Genomic DNA, 25,254 nt, shown 5'->3' with positions numbered 1-25,254 from the left:
CAAACTTCAAGCCAAAAAACTGAACCCCATAACATTAGACCAATGAAATTTCGGAACGGAAACGAAAAAAAACGCACTTCACCTGTGTTCTGAGCTGCACGGCATCGGGAGAAAAAACTTCCATGGGGTGATTTTTAAACGCACGACGATGCCAAAAGATAAACTCCCGAGAGAAATAGTTGTGAAAGGAAGGAGGAAGACAGTGAACAATGACTTTCTTGGTCGGCTACTGTTTAGATACAAGCCGTTGTAACGCGTTGAGTCTGGGTGAAGGGAGAGCTCGCTTCTGGCATGCTATTCCTAAAATACCGCTATGCTCCTAAAGGAAGCGCAACATATTTCACCCGTTACACCGTATGTAACGTGTCTTTCGTTAAAGCCTGTGTAAAGTACATTAGTGTAGACACCTGCGGCTTATATATGGGTGCGCTGTAGTCTGGAAATTACGGTACACCTTAATGCTTCCATTGGATTTAAGCTGGTAGCCTGGTGCTACTAATTACATGCACTTGATTCTTTGATCATCAGCGAGTGTGACCACCTCTATAAAACCGCCAAAATTTCGCAGTTTGCTGATCTGGAGCATTTTGGTGTACGTTAACACAACGTCAAGGAGGAAAGACATCAGCAATAATCTCAGAGAAGCAATTGTTGCTTCCAATCAAACTGGGAAGGGTTATAAGGCCATTTTCAAACAGTTGAGAGTCCATCATTCTACAGTAATGAACAGCATTCACAAGTGGGAAAGTTGCCATTCTTCTCAAGAGTGGACGTCCCAGCCAATTTACCTCACGGTCAGACAATGCTCAGAGAAAGTACGAAAAAAAAATCTAGTTACATCTTCAGTCCTCAGTTAGCATGTTGATGTTTATAGCAATAAAATGAGCAAAAGACTGAATGTCTGGAAGGGTTGCCAAGAGAAAGTATCTTCTCAAAAAAAAAAAGCTAAGCTTAGGTTTGCAAAATTCATCTAAACAAACCACAAGACTTTCTGAAACGATGTCCTTTGGACAAATGAGACCAATTAGGAGATATTTGGTTATAATGCAGAGCACAACATTTCACGAAAACCAATCAATGCATCTCAGCTCAAACACCTCATACCAACTATCAAGCATGTTGATGAAAGGGTGATGATTTGGGCAACAGGACTTGGGCAACTTGAGGTGATGAATTCCTTTGTATAACAAAGTATTCTAGAGTCAAATATGGAGACCAAAAGCTTGTTCGATATTGGGGCATGCAACCAATCAAGAATCCCGAGCACACCAGCAAATCTACAGCAGAACGGGTAAAAAAGAGCCGAATGTAGGTGGTGCAATGATCTAGTCAAAGTCCAGACCACAAGACAACCGAAATACAGGGGCAGGATCCTAAGAGTATGACTGCAAAGCTCAATAAACTGAGCAATGTTGTAAAAAAGAGTGAGACAAAACGTGTTCACGGTAATCTGAGAGACTGATAAAGAAGATGATCACTTCAAGCTTTTGCTTCTTAATGTGGTTCGACAAGCTATATATATATATATATTTATATAAGCTTAAAGTATATCATGGAAGAGATAAACATGTAACAGAGAGCACATCTCCTGGAAAAAGCTGCTGTCATATCCTTGTATTGTGCGTGTGTGTTTGGCAGTAGAAGCAGTTGAGCTGATGGCTGCTCTGTCATACAGAACCATTGCTTGATACTCGCTCTGCTGTGCATGAGAAAAAGAAAGTGAGTCAGAGGCAGAAGAAAAAGGCAAGAGTTTGTCAGGGAAGAGAGTAAAGATTGGGGGGTGGTTTGTGTGTGTGTGTGTGTGTGTGTGTGTGTGTGTGTGTGTGTGTTGGGGGGGGGGGGGGGTTGGGAGGGTTGTGGCTGGGATGCAAGAAAAGGAAAGAATGAGGAGATAACGTCTGAAATGGAAAGAGACTGAGTGAGTGTGAGTGTCACTTGTTACCACTCGAGTGCTCCCATTTGTCAATAGAGGCACAAAAGAGCTCGGCCTTGGGCTTCGCTCGCATCTGTCTCCTGCTGTGGAAGCTAATGGTGGCTGCATCAGAAGCCGACAAATAACGGGTCGCGTATTGGCACAGGAAGAGTGAAGAACAATGCGTGCAACAAAAGGCTAAATCAATTAACACTCGGGACACCAAACAAATGAAAATGAATACCGTCTTTGATAAGCACCTTGACTTTCAGCTTCTCTGGGTGGCGCCCCATCATCGTGCTAGCATAAGTAAGTACATCGTATCTCATTTCTCTAAATCTAAGTGCTGAATATACCCTTTTTAACAGGTCAATGATCTGTATATGACCATATGGACAAAATTTTTAAGCAAGATACGAGTAGCCAGATGGTGTCTACTAATCAATGCAGTCTTACCTTTGCATGTGGGGAGAGCCTTGTCCCATACAGGTTTCCCATCAGAACCAATGGTGCAGGTGAGAGTAGCTGGACCCATGGTTGTGTAGCCGGAATCACATTCGTAGGTGACTGTAGAACCGAGTTTGTAATCGAACCCAAGTCGTGTTCCGTTCATAATGTTGCCAGGGTCGAAGCATGCCTCTCTTGGCTTTTCTGAAAATACAGGAAGTGAAAACGAATGAATAATCAGACTAATTAGACCAGCTTTTTAGATGCAGGGCCACTGGTGAGATGCATCAAGTTAAATTAAAAATATAATAATGATCACCACTGATTTAACATCACCACTGATGATGACCACTGTTCTATGGGTATGCTTCACAAATTAGAATGTTACACTGCTCTCTGCAATATCAGCACCACATTTAAAATGCAACTGCACTGCTTTACCCAATAAACACAGGCATATTAAATCATCTATTTATCTTTATATCTATCAGATTGATAGGTCGATAAGCACAGGGTGTTTTAAGAGTGAAAAAGAAGTCAGAAATGAATGTTTAACATAAAAATATTAATAATAAAAACGTGAATCTATTTCAGTTTCCAATCTTTTATTTTTCACACGTGAATGTAAAAACCTCATGTCTTTGCTTCATTCTGCAGACTGACAGTCCTGAGGCATGGAACTAGTCTGAAGATTTCTTTATAGCTATTAATCATGTATTAATAACATTCTAAATCAGCCATCTCTCTCATAATACCCTTGTTTTACTTCACATTTATAATTTGTCCTATAATATGTTTATTGTATTGTATATATATATATATATATATATATATGGCTCTGTCCTTGTACTCTGTACTGTAACTGTTAAGTTGAATCTAACCTAATCTAATCTAATCTAATAATTTTTGTTTTCATTTGCTTTGTTCTTGAGAATCTTTGAGATCGTAGTTTCTTGTGGTTACCTGCTATGTGCTACGTTGCTACTGGTATTAAAAGAAATATAACTGCTATAATTATACGTCCATAACCATCTTATAACAGTTTTGCATTTGGCTTCAGTTCATCAGTCATTCCTACAGTAAACACTGTTGTATATTTACTCCTATTGGAATGGAAATGCGCCTCGTGTAATATGCAGTGGATCAACATAAATGGATGTAAATGTAAATTTAAGAAAATGAAAAAAAGAAAAGGAGAAATGTCTAATGGGGCGAGGGAAGAAAAGGCTGAAAGGTCGAGAATGAGTCATATGATCTTTTCAAGGAATCGTATGAATTTGACCATGTGAGGATCGTGGATCTGGTTTGATCTCACAGGAACGAGGAGCAGGAATTCTAGCTTTAGGGTATAACGTAGGAGAGCTGTATACACAATGCACCATATCTCCTGATTCTAGGACAAGTACAGATGTAAAAATGGTGTGGAGGCTGTGCCAAAAAAATTACAGCTAACGACCCACTTCTCTCTCGGCCCGCAGTTTAGGGAGCAGTGAATTCGGGAGGAGGCTGGAGATTATGTCAAAATGGTAAAATGAAGAACACAAGCTGAATTACATTTTAAATCTCTTCCTCAAATGACATGGGTGGGTTTTACAGTAATACCACATCTGGAGTGTCCAAGTTTAGGAAACAATTTCTAAATTGCATTAGATGGATATTGGAAGTAAATCGCAAAGGAAAACCAGAATTTCACTTTGAAATGTTGCCTTGTAGCATTTTATAATTAGTAGATTTCTTTTTTGTCCAACTGGAGACTAAATTGAGATTTATTTTGCGCTACATCATGGTACTTTTGCATGCATATCTTTCCACCAATAACTCAGAAAATGATTGTGACTACTGGTGTGTAATGAGCAATAGCAGATTAGAGATTTACTTTGTAGAATAAAAAACACAGCTGACGTGCATTAAATAGAAAACAAATAACAGCAAGATGTAGCTTTACTGTTTACCACCAAAAATGTGACATCACTTACATGCCATTATGGGTAAAACAACACCCTTCCAAAGGACAAGTTATCCCAGGGTGTGTTAAGACAAGGCACAGTGAGCAGATATCATCCCTGAACACCACATACCTTGTCTTTAGGGAGAACAGATGAATATACAATACAGACACTATTTGACTTGTGCATTATGTGTGAAAAGTGATGACTTCGGGAGCCAGTAGAGATTTCTCTCAAAAAAGTAAAAAGGTTCAGCACATAACAACATGGACATTCGAGATCTACAAACAAAGTCACATGATAAATGACTCAGCCATCTGCCCCTTCCTTTTTACTTTGTACATTTTTCTGAGCCACAGTATAGAGTTGTTTACTTAGTACTGTATATTGGGACCACAGGAAAAGCCTGCCCTCCAGAGCGAGGGATAGCTTCCTCCACTTCCTCTTCAACACAGTGTGTAGTACTTATCAGAAGTAGACATAGGAAGGACAAGTGGTGAACCAGCTTTAGAAACATGGTTGCCCAAGGCTCACTGATGCATGTGGAGAGCGAAGGTTAGACTGCCTGCTCCAGTTTCACAGGGGAACTAATCTAGAATACGGCATTTCCTAAAGCCAGTGGCCTCAGGATAATGTGGCTTGCGAAAATTGTTCAGGAATTAATATAGTTTGTGGTTCCAAATTTCCCAGATCTCAATCCATTTAAGCATCTGTGGGATTTGCTGGACAAACACTGGACAGAGGGAACCATCCACTCAGACCCTCATAGATTTCCAAGTACTCCTTTATCCTACTTCTACATCCTTTATCCCTAGATTTGTAATTCCACATTATAAATATGTTACGAACAATTTAACTTAAATCGATGATAATCAAACCAGTAGAAAGCTTGTTGATTGGCTGAAAATGGCAATAATTATCATTAGTAATGAACTGCTTTGGTTTTTTACTTTAATATCACATTAAACAATCTTGTTTTGTTAAAAAGGTTTATTTTTTTGTGGAGAATATGCACTATTCCTAGATCGGGAGACCTAAAGAAAATTACCAACGAGTGCCAATGTTACGCAATTCTATCTTTTAAAATAACCATACTCATTTTAAAGGGTGGGCGCTGTACATCTAAATGCGGTGACGGCACTAAATTGCTTTGACATTTGATAAATACGTCCTTTAAACCAAGTGTGATTTGCTCCTGATGTAAATTACTAGGTATTCAACTAGAAAGGTTAATAATATTATAAAATGGATTTATCATATTTGGCACTTTCCTGCTAATCACAAAGCGGCTGTTATTCCGCCAAACATGTACTACGCTATTCAACAGACGCATGCCTGGTACAATTCAGTATGATGTAAATCACATGACAACATAAAACTGCAAATATTATTTTTAGGTGCTGTTTAATATTTGGGTCTTAATTATATAAAATGCGAAGAGGTTCAAATTTATATTTATACTCGAAACCTTTTCGCTTTGCATGTGTCCCCTTTCCTTAATGATTGCAAAGCTAAATAGAAGAGACAGTTACAATAGCAGGGAGAATGTCTTTTTCACAGACACTAAATGTAATACCCTGCATTGCACATGACAATACTGTCAATAATGTGAGGTCGTAGAAAATAAGAAATGATTGGACCACTTATTTATATGACAGTATTCTTAATTCATCTAGTAATATAAAAAATCAATCATATTTCTAGGATTTAGATATCAAATACACCATAAAAAAGGGAAAGATGCATTTTTTTTTACTGTAACTTGAAACCTTCTGTTTTTCCTGTGCTATCGCTTTTATATGGTAACCTTTATATGGGGACCGTTATATAGGGATCGTTATATGGGGGCCTTTATATGGGGACCGTTCTATAGGGATCGTTATATGGGGACCTTTATATGAGGATCGTTATATAGGGATTGTTATATAGGAATCGTTATATGGGGACCGTTATATGGGGACCTTTATATGAGGATCGTTATATAGGGATCGTTATATAGGGATCGTTATATGGGGACCGTTATATGGGGACCTTTATATGAGGATCGTTATATAGGGATCGTTATATAGGGATCGTTATATGGGGATTGTTATATAGGAATCGTTCTATAGGGATCGTTATATGGGGACCTTTATATGAGGATCGTTATATATGGGGCCGTTATATGGGGACCTTTATATGAGGATCGTTATATATGGGGCCGTTATATGGGGACCTTTATATGGGGACCCCTATTTGGGGACTTTTTTATAGGGACCCTCATTTTGATTCAATGATATAAAATTGTTGCTGTCTTATTTTTTATTCTAGTTATTCTAGCTATTTTATTCTAAATATCTAAACATTTTTATACAAAAACTACCTGTAAGACTTATACCTGTAATACCTTAATACTAATTAAAAGTGCTTTAAAGCTCCTATGTAAGTACAAGATCAAGCTAGCAAAACATTAGATGGCAAAAAAAAGGGTTCATAAATGCAAAACCAACAGAAATGGATTTGATCTCCACTCTTTTGGAAATGCCCTCCACTAGATTTTGGAACTTTATTTTGGTATTTGTTCACACTCAGCTACAAAAGGCTTAGTAAACTTGGGAGGTTGTTAAGTTTTTTTTTTCCTTTTTCTGTAGGTCACTTGCGCTCTTCTACACCAAGCTTGGCACACTCTGCGTTTATTGAGCAGCACTGTCATGCTGGAACAGGTCGGGTCCTTACACCGTGATTTCCAGTGACAGCAAATCCTTATGCTACTCTATACAAAGACATTGCAGACAATTTTGTGCTTAATCTTTGTAAGAGTGGAAGCTCAGCACTGTAGTTGTGGTTCTGTACCCATGATAATAATAACGAACAATTATGACATAATCACAGGTCACTTTTCATCATTGTCAGGTTTCACATACTTTTGGTTATCTAGTTTATTAGTCAGGTCAATGTTTAGGACTGCGCTCACGCTTTCCCCTTTCTCAAGATTCTGCTGCAGTTAATGTAGTGGAAGGTTTTTAGTTCAAATCTTACCACTACCAATCTGCCAGTGCTGGGCCCCTAAATAAGGCTCTTAACCTTCATGTGCTCATTAGATACACACACACACACACACACATATATATATATATATATATATATATATATATATATATATATATATATATATATATATATATATATATATATATATATATATATATAAAATTGTAAGTTTTTCTGAATCACTGTGTCTGCCAAAATTTTAAATGGACCTTTTCAATGTTTGGTGGGATGCAATAATCATCATGTATAAACAATATATCACACTTACCTTTGTACTCGATGGCAAAGCCGGACATTCCGAGCGAGGCGTCACTGCGGAATGCCAAGAAGAGGCTGTTCCCGCTGCTCTCGATGCGCTCGGGAGCCTGACTTCCCTGAAGACTGCTAATCAGTCGACCGTTGGAGTCCTCACCCTCGTAGACATGCAGGAAGTCATAGCTGGGCTCCATGTTGAAGCTGCACAATGAGAAAACGAGACCTGAATGATGACTGTCAAGACCATCTAAGAGATAACCATTTAATCGAATGAATAGAGTGCCTGAGATCTACACTGAACATATATTATAGAAATTTCAAGTTATTACACGTGTGTGTTGATACAACAGGGAGAAGGTAGGAATGGTGGATAGGATTCTATTGCCCCAGGAATTAATGGACACCATAATATATAAGAACAGAACACCAGTTTGTCCTGTGACCATCTGCTGGCCTTATACTAAGCGGCATCCAGCCGGGAGTGAGCGCATTACCTTTTGAAAATGAGAGCAATGACAAAGTCTGGGTTGACTTTTATTCGCCAGTCACACTCCTTTCCTGCCGGGTACGGCTGAGGGTAGTTTGGTGATAGAATTACTCCAGCAGGTCCTGTCACATTGCCTCCACAGGTAGCTATCACAACAAGGGGAGCGCACGTTAGAGCTTTAATGTGAGGCTTCAAAGAACCCACACATTTTCACTCACACACACACACACACACACACACACACACACACACACACAAAAGATGAGCAATGTTTGTGGAATTGATTAAGCACTGATTGCTCCAGGTTCATTATCCAGTGGATAATAACAGCAAGAAACAGGTGAAGAACTCTCAGAAAAAAAAAAACACAGGGCAATCGATTAAACCAGGTGCTTATCAAGAGGACTTAATGATCCTTGATACAATTTTCTGAAAGGATATGTAAATGTTACTTCAGGATCTTGAAAGTATTTATTAATGCATCAGATACAGTGATCTAAGCAATATCATCTTCAGTCACTAGCGACAAAAACAGCCCTGATGACCCGCACAAGCAGTTAGTGATTTCACTGCAGTAACATGGCAACTGCACTGGGCAGTACACCGAATTTCAACAAAAAGAACTCCATGCTGCATAAATCTTCTCAAAGCATTCTAGACAATAACGTTCAACCTACCCAACAGCACCAAACAATTAGTGTAAAGTGAGCAGGCAAGACTGTAATTTCGAAAGCCATAAACTAGCTAGCAGCGTGACTCTGTGCTGAAGCTGTGCACGCTGGATATTACATCTGTTTTAAAAGAAATTCCTGAAAAGCGGCCTACGTGCGAGGGGAAACAATTGCGATGTCAAAGACCGCCTATTTTCTGCGATATTCATAAACAGCCGGTGTGAAAATGGGCATAATGGAAAACGTTAGCTGAACTCACCTATGCATGTCGGGGGGTCAGGCTGCCAGAAGAAGCGGTTGTTGAGCTGAACGCAGGTAATCTCAGACACTCCCTGAACCTGGTACCCTGGATCACACTGAAAGGAAATAGTATCTCCTGGCTCTCTGCTGTCTCCGTAGCGAGAGCCGTTTTGAGGGATGCCTGGATCGTTGCACGTGGTAGCTGTTGTAGCTTGGGTAATAAGCATAAATTGGGGATTATTATTTCAAAGACGATGTGGCGTAAAAACATAGAACATGGTTGACTTATCGGAAGTTTCTTATTCATCTCTCCCCTCTAAATATGCCATGCTTTGAGACAGCGTCCATATGATCTCTGCTGCTTTTCTAAAAGAGAAGCAAACCTCATATCTGCCCCCTCTTTCCGTCTACGTTATATATATTTTTTGTGCAGTTTGTACTAAAGCGAGCGCAAAGGAAACTACAGAGAGAATATCGGATCATGCAAACCACCAGAGTGATGAAACAGGAAGAACGGAGCTAAGAAAGAGTAGGAGTTGCTCACTAGAGAACTGGATGGAGAAGCCAGATTTGCTGATGAAGTAGTCACTGTCGAACTGGAGCGTGAGGATGTTAAAGGTGCTGTGCGTATCCTCGGGTAAGAGCGAGCCGCTCCATTCTTTTAGTAAGATGCCGTTCTCGGCTGGGCCGTCCCACACTTTTAGGATGTCGTGGTCCACTTCCGTGTCAAAGACGATGAAATGGAGGCTAAACATGTCGAACACACAAGAGCAAGAGTTTCTTATCAGGAAGCTGAGCTTAGATTTGGTCACATTTGAATAGTTACATACAACCAACTGAAAACCCCAAGGAAGAGTTTCTAATAGTGATAAGAAAGATGATTTATATTTGTCATATTTTCTGTTTTTGTGTAGCGATTTAAGAAGCTGGAGTCGGCCATGATACAGTGCCCCTGTAGCACTTTAAGGTTACGGGTGGAACAGAGCCTTAACCACTGAGCTACAACTTTCCTAATGTAGTGCTACTACAGTGCTGCTGACAATCCTTAAGAAAAATGGATGTCCCTTATGTACAGTATTCGTGCATTGTCCAGTATTGTGTTTTTGTTCCAAAAGTAACACTACGAGCTTTATTTATCTTCCACACCCCTCCAAGCTTTTTCTTCCAAGTCTATAATCCTTAATGTTTTCTAATACAAACATTTTTGGCGAGACGGTGTAAATTATTAAGAGCAAGCCTGAGCATTAAAACTTCCAGACAGACTGTTATAGTGAGCGCCGTAACATTCAACATACGAATTGACTTTATGAAGGACGTTTCAGTGAAAATGCATTTATTTCAATTATATTCTGCGCCCTCACTTCATAGTATTAACTCGAGTGAAGTTACAAAGTACACGCAGTGATACCTGATCTCCGTAAAAAAATTAAAAATAATAATAAAAAAAAAAAAAATATATATATATATATATATATATATATATATATATATACATACATAGATACATATACTGTATATATAAAAATACTTTTATGAGCTCTCATACCACCATATGAATATCCCTTGGCTATCCAATTTCATTCTGCAAATTGCGGCTCTGATTATTTAGATCGAACAGGGCCGGGGTTTATTCTCACATCAACTACAGTAATGTTGTAGGAATGAAAACACGGCCAACAAACCATTAATCAGCAGTAGTCAAAACACTAACTGGTTCTTAGGGAGACGTGGGCGGACATCTTTGTACTTTCTGTTTTTGTCAGGTGAACACGTTTCCGGAGAGGCCTGTGTATTAAGAGATCGCCTCCGAAGTAAGATTCCTAATGTGAATAGGGATGAAGCGTCTGCAACAGTGTTGTCGAATCACCACTTTGCTACAATTGCTTGTTTTAAATTGAATCAATGTTCTGCCCTTTTTCAAACGTCTAATTGGATTATCTTTGCTTGTGTTCAGTGTTCTGTTTTTTTTTTTTCCCTTCTTTTATTTCTCCCTTGACTCTTACGATAATGGACTTGAAAGAACAGATGCCAGTCGGCAATAGGCCTCTTAGCGGGGTGCCAATGCAATCACCATGCCATGTTATGAGTTGCGTGGGAATTACATGGGAATTAACAGGGGTGCAGTAAAAAAAAAAAAAAAAAAACACACATCCTGTTTGCAAGAAGGTAATTCATGGCTCATGGATGTGAACCGCTTTACCTGATGGTTTTCCCTGTATCAGCCTCAATGGACCAGGTGCAATGAAGGTTGTTGTCATACGGCGCAGGGTAGCCAGGAGACAGGATGCGACCAGATGTGGCGCCACTGATGTGTCCTCCACACTCCGCTAGAGAAGCGAGGGCAAAAAAATGTATCATTCAATATACAAACTGCTTTTTTTTTTACCTTCTACATGACAAACTATTAGTTTTTAATCCCCTAATCCCTTTCCTCTGAAGCCCAGGTTTCTTTTTTTTTTTTACTATTTTATCTCTCTTCTTAAAACACTTGCTGTCCTTGTGAGGCAATGAGAATTTACTTGCTGGGTTGTACCAGGGGTTGTAAACAAATTAAAACACAAACATATGTCCATGAAAGTGGATTCACAAACCTTTGAGACACATCCAATAAGAAAATGATAATACTGATTATGATCTAATGATCATATTTTGATATATCTGTCAGTCCTGTGGTCATGTCAATTTTTCAGCCTAGCACTCTGTCCCTGATTTGTTTTTTTTTTACATTTCGAAAGCCGAAAGCTCTTAACTGTCCAAGGAATCCTTGAAGAACCCTTTATTTTCTCCTAAGAGTGTACATCGCAATCTCTTCTAGAAGGGAAGGAGAAAGGAAAAAAGGGAAGGGAACTTGCTTTACTATGCTGACTTATTCAAACAAAGGACCACAATGACCGCTCTGGGCAATACCATCCATTTTCCACGCCAAGCACCTGCAGTATATCTCATTCAAGCCATTTTAATTAGGGAACTGGGATTAGGGCGATGTGGAACAACGCCATGTGTCTCTTTTCACTTGTGTGAAGACTGCTGTGCTGTTTTAAGGAAGCACTTGCAGACGATTGTTGATTCTGAATTAAGAGAAATCTTTCTCTCCCTTTCCAGGAGTTTTTTCTTTGTTTTTTTTTTTTTTTTTTTTTTTTTGCTCCATGCACTCGGGTATTCCCACACGGATGCACACTGTAATATAATTAGCCTTTATGAATTTTCATGCTAAAACTAGAAAACACTGTGTACCCAAATCTTTGTGCATTTTCAGAAACAAGGAAAGTAAGGAGTAGCAGTTTAAATGCATTCATTATAGTCCTCGTCAGATCATGTGACACCACAGTGGAGTCCAGAATCATCACATTATAGCAAATGTAAATGATATTTTCTATTTTAGGAGCTACTGTTTTTTTTTCTTTATCTGGAAATGTACAGTAACACAAAGCCGCAATCATTTTGAGCAAAATGATTTGGTTTAAAAAGAGATTGATTGCGATTTTCAATACATTCAGACTTTAAAAATTGGTATTGAAATGCTGACCAAAAAATGAATCGATTAATTATACCTGGTATAAAGTCTTCTAGACAATCTTTATATTATCCAGTTTTTAACATGGTTGTCAACTATAGACATCATTACGAAGCATCTAAACACTAATCTGAATATAAATTTAGATCACTTATAAGTAAACTATAAACAACACAAGCAAGAAATAGGAATTAAGCTTTACCAGGCACAAAAAGGGAAATTTTCTAATTGACACTGGATGGAGGGATTAGAAATCATACAGAAAGACTCATACAGTGAGGTGGCAATGTGTAAAAAAATATCTTCAATATGAGCAGATTGGATATAAGTGTTCTGGAACGAGCACAGGACAGTCTTTATGCCAGCAGAGGTCAGACTTACAATGCGACCTTTAATGCGACTTGTGGATCACTTCCTGGTTTTAGACGATATAAATTGTTCTCGTACATTTACTCATTGCAAGGTCTTACATTTCTATCTTCCTTCTTTCAAGATTCTCCAGGGAACCAGTGATCTTTTGTCCTTCGAACTCTTATCAGTCGCTTCCTGATGCCCTTCGTCTGGATTGCGTTCTCATAAATTGGAAACCACGTAATGAATTGATAACTGGTGTCAAAGAAGGTGCCTCGGCTGTTCCACTTGGCGAATTTTGTCTCTGGATCACGCTCGAATTGTATATTTTGGATTCTGGATCGTGTTTATACTCTGTGTCCGAAAAAAATATCTCTTGCAAATAGATTCTGATTCTGTCTGATACTGTAGGTAACACCAGACTTAATGTCTTGCACTCATGAAAACTCCTATATGAGACTTGTTTGCAAAATGAGCCATGAATCCAGTTTATAGGAAAGAAAACAGATAGAGAGCTACACTATGTGAAAGCCAAGGGAGGGATTCACATCCATAGCCTTTAATGAAAGACCTGAGGTTCTTAGAAAGTTCCCGTCTTGCACCCAGAGCTCCCAGTATAGGTTCTGAATCCACAGGCTAAAACAGGTCAAAAGGATGAGTATAATTCTAATTATATTCAATGTAATTATATTTAATAAATTGAATCTATATTTATATACCTGCTAAAGATGGAACTGCAATGAAGAGAACTATAAATCTGCGTGATGCCACAGGGTCTTAATCCATTAAAATATTGAGACAACTGTTAAGGCTATGGTTAGTAGTAGAATTATTAGCCACAGTTTATTTACAAAATTCCATCCTCACGTGATAAAACCTGCAAACTTACCGACGCATGATGGCAGGGGTTTATCCCAAACCCGTCTGTCTCCACTTAGGCAGGTCAGTGTGCTGCTGCCATGCAGCGTGTAACCAGGATTACAGCTGTACAGAACAAACGTGCTGGCAAAATGACCATCATCCTGAATTTTGTAGCCGTAGTTAGGAGTGCCCGGTTCTTCACATTTCACAAGGTCAAAGCCTGATCAATGACACAGAACACAGAAGGGGGTGAGGAAAAAGTTCATTAGAATAAAACCAAGGCTGGACAAAACTCCTGTTCGCTTAATTTACAGTCTGCCGATCAGATATTCAAGGAGTCTTTCGCATTACCGTAGCAACCAAAATAAAACTTGTGCATTTCTTTTTGAACAGGATCAGGATAAGGAGGACCTGTGAAATAGTATCCACATAAGTGGAATTTAAAGATAATGAGAAGGTATTAAAAGATACAAAGATTAAAATAAAAAAGCTTTAGTAACAATAGATACTTTATTATAGACATGATGACTGTAAATACAAGAAATTAGACAGAAATAGCGAGAAATTCTATACCTGAACTCTACAGAGGCAGAATTACCTCAGTCATGTCTACGCAAGAGAATGAGCTTTACTACGAGTTTATACACCAATCAGGCATTACATTATGACCACCTGCCTAACAGCATGAACTTCTTCAGCATCTTAAGCTACACAAGACCCTGCAGTTTTGAAGACGCTCTGACCCAGTCGTCTAGACGTCACAGTTTGTCAAACTCGCTCAAATCCATTTTTACTGTTTCAAACACATCCACTTTGAGGACAAAATGTTCACTCCCTGCCCACTAACAGGTGCCATGATGAAGAGGTAATCAGTGTTAATCACTTCACAGCTCATCATGTTATAATGTTATGCCTGTTTAGAGTAAATCAGATTGTTATATTACATTCGTTTAGTGAGTACAGCTCTGGTATCTCACTCAGACGGCTGGTGATCACTGCCAAAACCTTCTCAGCTCCAGAGGTGATTTCACAGCACTTTAACTAGCATTATTTTACAGTAAAAGTCGATAGAAACAAACAATGATCTTCAGCATTAATAAAGGAATATATAATATGAGTAACATTCCCTGTTAAATGTGTGTTCAGTGAGGTTTTGCTAAAAAAAAATAAACCTTAAGTGACTTTATTTAATCAATAAAAAAAAAAAATCCATAACTGACTGAACCCTGTTATACAGGTGCGCATTGTTATTCTGTTGCCCTTCTATTTTTAATCCAGCTTTCAGCAATAAACATGCTCATGTAGGTTTTGGGTTGTAGTAGTTATAGTGTATGGTGTATAAAGGCCAATGTTTCATTCGTTTGTACCTGTTAACTCCTATTTCAGAGGTAAACCTTAATGTAAAACCTTCTATAATCATCAGTTTGTTAGCAGTGGAGATGAAATGTGAAGTTTCTTCTGCTCACTTCACGCTTGAAATCTTGCTGATGATATTTAACATGCGCAACGTTTCTATCGCTTCCTTTTTAAATGTCCACGTACGGGGATGTTGTTCTGCACGATCATTAAATGCCTAAGAAAGAGTGGAGAAAGTTTTTTTGTTTTCTACCCCTGTCAGTGAACCAAAATGCTAAAAACGTAAAAAAAAAAAAAAAAAAAAAAAAAAAAACCTTTTAAGCTGCAGTAGGTAGAAACTGATTCTTGCTTAATAATGACATAAAGGTTGTTCCATAAAAATCGCACCTGCCCACCGCGGTAACCGCAGCAGCCCAGAGCAGGCTGTTCGGAATTCATATTGGTACAACATATGCTTGAGTTAAAAGATCGTCTTTTTATCCGCTCATTTGCCTGTAGATGTGGAACGCATTTTATTTCCTATGTTCTAACTGCATGCTAAAGCACATCCAGGGGTCTCATAAAAGCAGACGACCTGGAACAGAGTGTGTGTTCCGACTGCTCCACACAGAGGACATGCAGGAAAAATGGTTATTCCCACTTTTCTCCTCTGTAGTTTTGGACTGTGTTTTTCCCTCAATAATAAAAACCTTCATTTTAAAACCAAGTTGTGTTCACTTGTGTTACCTTTTACTAATATTTAAATTAGTTTGATGCAAAAAAATAAAAAATCAGGACACCACTGTATATATAAAATTATTTGTATTTTTCTGAATATAAATTCAGTACAGCATTATTTGTATTTTAGCACAGTGATGTGCTAAAATGTTTTATGACAATAAATTCTCCATCTCTTGAAAACTTTATCACACACCAAACTTGGACTGACTCCTATAAGCATCTGTCTAAGAAGCTAAAAAAATGAAGAAAACCGACACTTAATGCAGAAGAAGACCGTGAAAAGGTATGGGTTCACACCCAGTTTACAATTTCTATGGAAAACTATAATGATATTAAATTAAATGAGGAAGTCAAGGAAAGATCTGATGACGAAGAAAAACCTTCCCTTTAACTGCCCACATGCTGGCCATTAATGTACCACAAAATTCCCATATGATTCTAAATGCTGACACAGAAATGGAACCTTCTGAAGTGCCCAAAATTATAGATAGTGTGAAGATGTCTATGAGTTGATGTTTATTACACATTACAATCTCCATTTTCAGCAATTTGTGTTTTTCCACTACTGGGGAAGCTTCGTGCTTTTTCTCAACCTTTTGTCCCATCAACATCAAATAGACAGAGAAAAAAAAGAGAAGGTGGATCTAACTAGTTCTCATGGATGTTTCTCATCATCTATTTTAACTATAAATAGTAATTGCAATGTAATAATACATTTTTGGCAAATCACTGAACGTGCTGTTCTATCGCACCTAAATGACTCATGATTATGGTTTCTGAACTAAATCAATTCAAAACAATTATTCCCAGCAGTTTAATCAATCAATAAATAAATACTGCATCCTATTTAACGTCGTTATTTAATAATAATAGTAACAGTTTAACCTCCCGCAGTGTCTAAACAAGTGCACGCTGAATACGAAGCCGTGTTTGGGAAATTACTCACTGCTGTATATCAGCTTGAAGCCTTTACTGGTTCCTGTCCCATTACTATTGAACTCAACCCACAGATGGTTAGAGGTACTGTTGATGACGATGTTGGCCATTTCAGCTCGGGTAAAATTGCCCAGCAGTCTGGATGAACTGTCTTGACCATCATAAATCTGTAAACACAAAAAAGAGATCTACTAAGTAACTCAAGAACTTTAAGGATGGATTTTGGACTGTAATTAATATCACCAGTCTACTACAATAGGCTCAGGACCACAGGTTGCATTTCTCACTGAACACCTTAACAATGAGAACACTGTATTTAATGAACAATCGGTGTTGAAGATGAGGAGTCTGAGTCTGGTTTAGATTAATAGGCGCTAAACTTCTACGCTCTTTTGAACAACTTGAAACCGGTTCATCTTCGAAAATCTGCTATGAAACAATATCTATTGATAAAAGTGCATTAAATAAAAAAAAAAGAAAGTGATACATATATATATATTTTTTTTCCAAGCGAACTGTTAAAAGTCTAGAACGAGTGTTGACATCTGTATTGTATTTTTTTTTTTTTGGATATTACAAGCATATTGAGACAGTCGGCTCCATGTGGGAACAACAACAACAAAAAAAACACAGCCGCAGCATTGCAGGAAATATTAAAGGTCATTAATCAATGTCAAGCTGAATTTTTCTCCATTAACCCTTAACTGACTACTTCATGCAACTCAAGCACCATGCTTGAAAAAGTTCGCTGCCGGGATGTGTAAGAATTTAATTCTCTGCCTGGATGGAAAGATAGAAAGATATTTCTAGCGCCGATCTTCCCATCCAATCATCAAAAAAACACTCGCGGAGTTATTCATGCAACTCAAATTAAACCGTAGAATCGTTTGAACGAAATGGGGTTCGCCACAATGATAAGTATTGTATCAAATGCAATGAGAGCGGAGATAATAAGACTGTAATGTCTTCCCACGGAAATAGTTGCTAGGATTCATGAAAATACCACAGGCAGAAAGACTATAAAAAGATCGTTGCGCACGTGAATGCGACGAAGAAACTGCAGCTTATATGCTTACACCGCAGCGTAATTAGTGGCCGTAGTGCTCTTCGGGGATCTCCTTTCTCATCGGAAGCTATGTGCGCCTTGAGTGCTGTATCTTAAATGAATCTATGAATAGTTAATGTCTTCACTAAGTCACATGTATGGCTGTCTTGCGGATTACAAGCTCTTTCACGTTAGCCGTGCGGCAAATAGCAGACGGATGACGCAAAAAGTGAAGCTCCTGCATAAATGAGTGCCGAAAGGGCGGTTGTAATGCAAATGCTTTGTAAAAAAAAAAAAAAAAAAAACTCACACTCAACATGGTGGAGTTATTTTATTATGACCTTTTTAACCTTTCGACAGAGCGGGTGGGGGGAGGGGTGGGGCGGGGCGGGATGACGACTATCTATTAAATTACACTGCTGTGTTTTTTCCTTACACATAATAAAAACATTAACATACTAAAATATATTCCGACACCATATTGAATCCATCAAAAGCATCTACATCAGAATGTCTTAATGCAGCGTGAGCAAGTCCTAATGAGCTTTATATAGCAAAAGATAAACACACCTGCAGGAAGTCTCCATCTCGTAGCTGAAAGCTGCTCGCCATGAGCTGGATCCCTTTACCGGTATCAGTCTGGATGCGGTAAATACACTCGTGGTTGTTGTCATAGTTAGCTGGGTAGTTCGGGGACAGAAGAACTCCTTCGGTGCCTACAGCCGAGGCGCCACACTCAGCTGGGCGAAACCCCATGAGCACAAAAATGAGAGAGAGAGAAAGATGATCGTTGAGAAAGATAGCGGTGAAAGAATATGCTCAAAACAATTGGCTGAAAAACGATCGCATCCTTTCCATCACCCAATCCTTTGTGTGTTATTGGTGGAAAGTCGCTAACTTCCTGCTAAGGTAGTGGTGCAGACAAAAAGTGGTGCCTACTTGAAATAATTAAGCCAGCAGAACCCTGACAGCTGTTGCTCCGCTTCCTGTTGATAGGCCATTCGGACGATTTTCACCAGATGGAATTTGAGTCTTTTGTCATTTTGATGGATCACAACTTCAAACTTCGGAGGAATGCTAAATAACACATGGCTTTATGTGTGTTAGCGTGGTATTGGTCGAAAAAGCCCAGGGCTACACTCGAATAAAATGTCCTTGCAGTTAATATTCCACGCTTGTAGCCTGTAGAATATGAGCAGATGTTGCTCCAGTTCTTGCGGTGGTGACTACCTTTAATCTGAACTTTTTTTTTTCTAGTGATCTGGATGAAAACGTGCTCTCGTAGCCGATGTTCTGGTATCGGATAAAAACCAGAATATAACTACTAATTCGGTGTATGGAAGCAGAAAAGATTTTTTTTCCTGCTTCCCAGTATGTAAAGACGCAACGTGCCAAATTTATATAGACAATATATAAATCTTAATAATTCAAGACTAATGATTACTGTAGTCATTACACCAATTAGGAGTAACCGTGGGATTTGTACATACCCATATGTGTACACACACACACACACACACACACACACACACACACACACACACACACACACACACACACACACACACAGCTCTTAAATGATTGACTACAGTAATAATCTGATGTAAAAGCCTTCCACAATAGCCATTGATCATTCAGTCAGCACTTTTAGACTTTCTGTCTAAAATGCCATTAAAAAAGAATGAGCAACTGAGATGATTTCACATCGCCATGCTTAATTTGTCAAGTTCTGTTCGAAATAAATTCAATAAGTTTAATAAAAATGAGAGATTCATCGATGCATTCATTGATGAGATTCGAATCCTGACGACCCGAGTCGCTCTCACCTACACAGCTCTGCAGACAGGTTATTTAATGCCCTTTAAATTGGTGTTTGGAGAATTGAAACCAGGGATGGTTACGTGCTTTCGGGTATGATATTAATAATGCATTGTAAATCGTGCTTTTCGTTTGCTTCGGCCGTATTTGATGAAAAAAAAAAAGAGACTTCATGCTCAAAAGTAAAGACAATACCAGATTCAAAGAAAAGTTGTGCATTCATGTCCCATTTGGCATTTTCATGAAACTTCAGATCTTATTTATTTATTTGAAGAACAGACACTAGATAGACAAAAGTATTGAGACACCTAGACCCTTTTCCAGGCGCTTGGTGGCGCTGGGATTTGAACCTATGACCTTCTGGTCCAGAGTCCAATGCCTTTACCACCAGGCTACCAACCTCCTGCCTCCAACAACCTTATCACATAGTTGTATAGGATTCCTTTGAATGTGATACTAAATTGTTTCTTCACTTTTGACCCAATCATGCATGACAATGCCCCTGTGTAGAAAGCAAGCACCATGAAGATATGGTTTACATGGGTTGGAGTGAATGATCTGCTATAGAGCTCTAAACCTCAACCCTATTGAACACCAATGAGGTGAATTGAAATGCTGGCTTCAAGGTCCTGATGGTTGCTTTTGTATGTATTTTTGCAAATCAGTGAGCTTCATAAAGGCACTTTATTATTATTTATGTGTAAATAGTAGTATGATTGATAAAAGTATTACCTACCCACACACCTGGGCAGGGCTGCACTCCAGACACGCCTGCCTCCTCCCAAACACGTGATCTTGCTCTCGCCTTCTAGCCGGTAGCCCGGGAAGCAGGAGAACACTAACGAGTCCCCAACGCCAAACTGGAAGCCCACCCTCCTGCTGTAAGCCGGCACACCGGGATCATCACACGGCTCCAGGTCGTACTCTGGAAGCGTATTACATGGCATTATGAATGAAATTAACACTGAACTCATACAGCAATCTATCAACAGGAAGTAGTTCATTTAATCAGGAACTTCACTTGACTAAAACATATTGGGTAAAATATTTTCTTCGTACACTTTTTGTGTTCTTAAGCACTTTTGAGAAACAAACAGAGTTCACTGTGAGGGCTTTCACTTGTCAGGAATCCGATAAAGTTAGGTCTGGCTCTCATACCTGAGAAAGTGATGTTGAAGCCCTCATAAGACATGGAGAAGTCAGAGATGAAGCGGATTTGGGCACTGAAGTTTCCAAACAGGCCTGCTTTGATAGAGGGAGGCAGGACGGAGCCTGTGAGTCGAGCCACTGGTTCATTGAGGCTACCGTCCTCCATGATGAGCAAGTAATCGTGAGAGTCCTCCAGGTGGAATGTGTGAAACACTAGCTGTACTCCTGCAATAAAATACGTAAAGAAACAAACATAAATAACAAAATAATACTAATAATAAAATATATATATATATCATACTGCCTCTGAAAGTAGGCGAAGTAATGAAAGGTAGAGGAATTATTTCGATCACATAAGATGATCTCTGATGTTGACTGAAATATGCCAAACTGAAGCTCCTGACACAAATCTGAACGATTTTACGCACTGTGCTGCTCCCACTTGATTACCTGATTATATAATCATACAAATGAGCAGCTATACAGAGACATATACACTGATCAGGCATAACATTATGACATTATAAGATTATGAGCGGTGAAGTGAAGAACACTGATTATCTTTTAATCATGGCACCTGTTAGTGGGTGGAAAAATTTATTAGGCAGTAAGTGAACATTTTATCCCCAAAGTTGATGTTAAAAGCAGGAAAAATGGGCGAGCGTAAGGATTTGAGCGACTTTAAGCGACAAATTGTGACGTCTAGACGTCTGGGTCAGAGCATCTCCAAAACTGCAGCTCTTGTGTGATGTTACTGGTCTGCAGTGGTCAGTATCTATCAAAAGAGCTCCAAGGAAAGAAACAGTGGTGAACCAACGACAGAGTCGTGATCGTCATTGATGAACGTGTGGAGCGAAGGCTGTTCCGTGTGGTTCCGATTCAACAGACAATCTAATGTAGGAATCTAATCTAAAGTCCTGGAGGAATTTTTGATTAAATGAAAGCTTTACAGTACATGTGCCATTAATGTCAGACTGTGAACTTTGTGAAGTTCAGCTAAACACATCCTGTATGCTTCATGCATCAGTCAAACAAAAGTTTCTCACACATATATTAATAAACTTTATCATTATGGGTAGTGCTTAACATTAAGTGTTAAACTTGTGGCTGGGTTTGTTTGTTGTTTTATAACAATCTTCACATTATTTGGAAGACATGTCTCATTAAGTTGTAGGAAAGAACATTATGCATAGTGTCTGTCCCAATCCATCCTGCTCACCCTTCACTACACTCTTACACACTCACTTTACCACACTCACATTCAGCTAAAGTCTAGTTCCTGTTTTTACTCACTATTTTCCAATAACTCTAAATGGAGCAGTGGTAGAGGATGGAGGTATCAGTGGAGCAGTGGTAGAGGATGGAGGTATCAGTGGAGCAGTGGTAGAGGATGGAGGGATCAGTGGAGCAGTGAGGATGGAGGGATCAGTGGAGCAATGAGGATGGAGGGATCAGTGGAGCAGTGGTAGAGGATGGAGGGATCAGTGGAGCAGTGGTAGAGGATGGAGGGATCAGTGGAGCAGTGGTAGAGGATGGAGGGATCAGTGGAGCAGTGGTAGAGGATGGAGAGATCAGTGGCTACAGGAAGCCAGTGCAATGGGTGTAGATATGGGGTGGGATGTGGAAGAACTTCAAAATTCGTTCAGTATTGTCTAAATTATCCTTCAACATGCTTTGACTTTGATTCTGCCTGCTGATTTAGATGTTAATAAACATGTTTCCTCACTATTGAGACTCAATAAAATAGGGTTCAATGTTGCATGTGGTGTTTTTGTGGGCTGAATTCCGATCTTTTAGTGCACTCGTTTGCTCTAATACGACTTTCCAATGCATCTTAATATGAGGCATAAAGCGGCCATTAAAGACATTACCAAGAGTAATTTGCAGTTAATTGTTGCAAAGAGGGTCTAATTGTATCTAAAATGATCATTCCTTTCAATTCATTCAGTCATGGAGCTGTAAAAAACATTCTCTTCTGTACTTACCTTTGCCATGAGAGACATCTATGGTCCATGTGCAGTTCAGAGAGTTTGGGTAGAAATCTGGAAAGCCAGGAGAGAGAATTGTTCCAGTTTTCCCATAGACGTAACCACCACATAAAGCTGTTAGGAAGGAAGCGAAAGCACACATATGGTGTTTGATTAGTAAAGTTCCAGCCTTGATTTATCTTATTTTTTGTAATAAAGGGCTCCACCTCAATCTGCTAACACCTGGAGTATGTGACGCCGAGCCTCCTTCGGCTAATTATTCATCTGCGTCCTTGTATATCAATTTAGTTTTCTTGCTAACAATAACAGCATGCAATACAATGATAATTAAGCCCATGGACCACCTTGTAAAATTGGATTTGATTAGTATTCTGACTGGGTGGAAAAAAATTACCAGAAGAAGTAGTGACGTTAAAAAAAACAAGAAACCAAGGAGGATTAGATATGGAAATCTGGGTCAGACGCAGTAAACTATTTATCGGTGCCCGAGAATCTAATATGCACTTTATAAATTCCATAAACAAACTTCTAACTCCTTTCCTAAGTTACATATAAAGAAAATGTCAGTGACGATGAGAGGAGAAAAAAAAAAAGGATTTTAGAAATGAAAAATAATTTAGCGAACTGGAAAACAGATGTGGAACTAAGCTCAGTAATCTCACAAAGGTCTCATTTCTGGTTCTTTATAGAGCAAAACTATTTTGCTTGCTAGTGTATTAGATTTTTTGACACATTTACAGTAAAAACAGGTTTATTGGAAATGGATATGGAAATAGCATGCCATTTTATAAACCATAGTATGCAGCTCTTGAGGCTATCGTGATGCTAGTGATTAAATGAAGCCTGCGTTGTGTGCGTGTTATTATTTCCGCCTTGGGCCACAATGAATGCTGAATCTACATGTACATTTTTTCCCCCACTGTGAGACAAATAAGGTACAAGTAATGGCACAGTGCTCGTCTACAGTACATAGGCTTGGAGCACGGCGTCAAACAAAGCTTTCTGTAATATTAGCTCGAGACGAAATGCTCGAAAGTTTGCTTTAAGGGGTTTGAATAAGAGTTTTCAATCAAATTAAATCTATTTTGTTTCGCGAATACATCTATATTACGGATGTAACCAAATACATTATCCAGATTGAACAGAGAATGTGTGCAAAAGGAATACAAATAGAGATATGAATAGTTTGAATCTGGGGACTTGGATCCCGCAGGACAAAACATACCCCCCCAAAAAAAGCCATTTTGAACACAAGGTCTTTACTTTTATGTGGCGGTTGAAAGCAGAGCTTGCGGGCAGGTTTGCAACAGGTTTCTGCAACATTTTTATCCAAACTTTATTTCAAAAACACGAATAATAAGACTTGAAACTAGTCCACAAGTTCACTCATCTCCACATATATTGACCATGAAATCCGAAACGAAGGTTATTTTTTATTTAATTTGTTGTATCATCTTCTTAACTTCTTCGCCCATATTTCATATCACTCTTGATTGTTCTCCATTGTTAGGAAAAGCACATTCTTCTCAGCATGCATCATTAAAATAAAATGTCCTGGAAATTTTACATAAATAATAACCAAAGTAATTAATAAGTAATAATAAGTTGTCAACTAAAAAACTTGACTTTTCCAGCCATATGTGGTTCTTCCCCAAACTGTTTCCACAAAGCAGACACAATTGTGTAGGACGTTTCTCTAAATGTGTTAGCATTACCAAACCTGTTCCAGCATGACAATGCCCTTGTGCACAAATCCAGCTCCATGAAAATATGATTTACACTAGTTTGAGTGGAAAATCCCCTGCTAAAAACCAGTGCACCCCTAGGCCTCCTCACCTCCCACACATCAGTACCTGACCTTACTATCACCCTTGTGGAAGAATCTAGTGAAACATCTTCCCAGAAGAGTGGAGATGATTATAAGACCAAACGAGGAGTAAATGTGGGATGTTCGAAAAGTACATTGGAATCTTATGGTCCTGTCCATAAGATTCCAGCTTCTGTCTGTAAATATATAGAGCTATATATTACAGTATTTATTAATATAGATGTGAGGGATTTATACTTCAGTAACAATCATTCCTAATGCCAATCTTAACAGTATTCGCTCTCACGTTTCTACAAGTTCTGTGTAACAATAATTGATGTTTTCTCAATCGAAGCGGACTGTTTCATAAACCCATAAAACTGCTGGTGCGGGTGAAGCGCTTCTTATCTAACAGCACAGCGCAATCTTACGAAGTAATCCAAAATAAATAAAATACCCCTCACCACAAAATCTTAAGAATGACAAACCAAAAAAAGACCTGACATAAAAACATCAATAAATAGCTGAACGTGGTATAAACATATATTTCTGTTTCCCAGCACAGGTATGAATGTAGCGTCATGTTTATCCAATCTATAATGAACATCAGCCTCGGATGAAAGTGCATCAGACCAAAGCGCATTCCATTAGGTGGGAAAGGCACAGGGGTGATAAGACGCAGGTAGAGGAGACACGTGGAAATTGTGAATGAAACGAGCTG

At 38.8% G+C, this 25,254-nt stretch overlaps 1 protein-coding gene across 11 annotated transcripts in view; it reads right to left on the bottom strand.

The window, feature by feature from the left end:
- LOC310724820 (CUB and sushi domain-containing protein 1) overlaps positions 1-25,254 on the bottom strand; it is a 368,464-nt gene that overhangs the window by 71,851 nt on the left and 271,359 nt on the right. For all 11 annotated transcript variants that reach the window (XM_083539181.1, XM_083539178.1, XM_083539179.1 and 8 more), the window contains 12 exons: positions 22,724-22,840; positions 20,748-20,963; positions 20,326-20,514; positions 18,342-18,511; positions 16,737-16,893; positions 13,743-13,934; positions 11,189-11,315; positions 9,533-9,735; positions 9,008-9,199; positions 8,085-8,223; positions 7,604-7,791; positions 2,369-2,563 (listed from right to left, as the gene is read on the bottom strand). In XM_083539181.1, the coding sequence (XP_083395307.1) occupies positions 2,369-2,563; positions 7,604-7,791; positions 8,085-8,223; positions 9,008-9,199; positions 9,533-9,735; positions 11,189-11,315; positions 13,743-13,934; positions 16,737-16,893; positions 18,342-18,511; positions 20,326-20,514; positions 20,748-20,963; positions 22,724-22,840 (2,085 nt within the window). The remainder of the gene's footprint in view (positions 1-2,368; positions 2,564-7,603; positions 7,792-8,084; positions 8,224-9,007; positions 9,200-9,532; positions 9,736-11,188; positions 11,316-13,742; positions 13,935-16,736; positions 16,894-18,341; positions 18,512-20,325; positions 20,515-20,747; positions 20,964-22,723; positions 22,841-25,254) is intronic.

This window comes from Silurus aristotelis, assembly GCF_946808225.1.
Source record: "Silurus aristotelis genome assembly, chromosome: 4".
Taxonomy (NCBI): Eukaryota; Metazoa; Chordata; class Actinopteri; order Siluriformes; family Siluridae; genus Silurus; species Silurus aristotelis.
The sequence above is the reverse complement of the archived record's forward strand: the minus strand, read 5'-3'. Positions and strand labels throughout refer to the sequence as shown.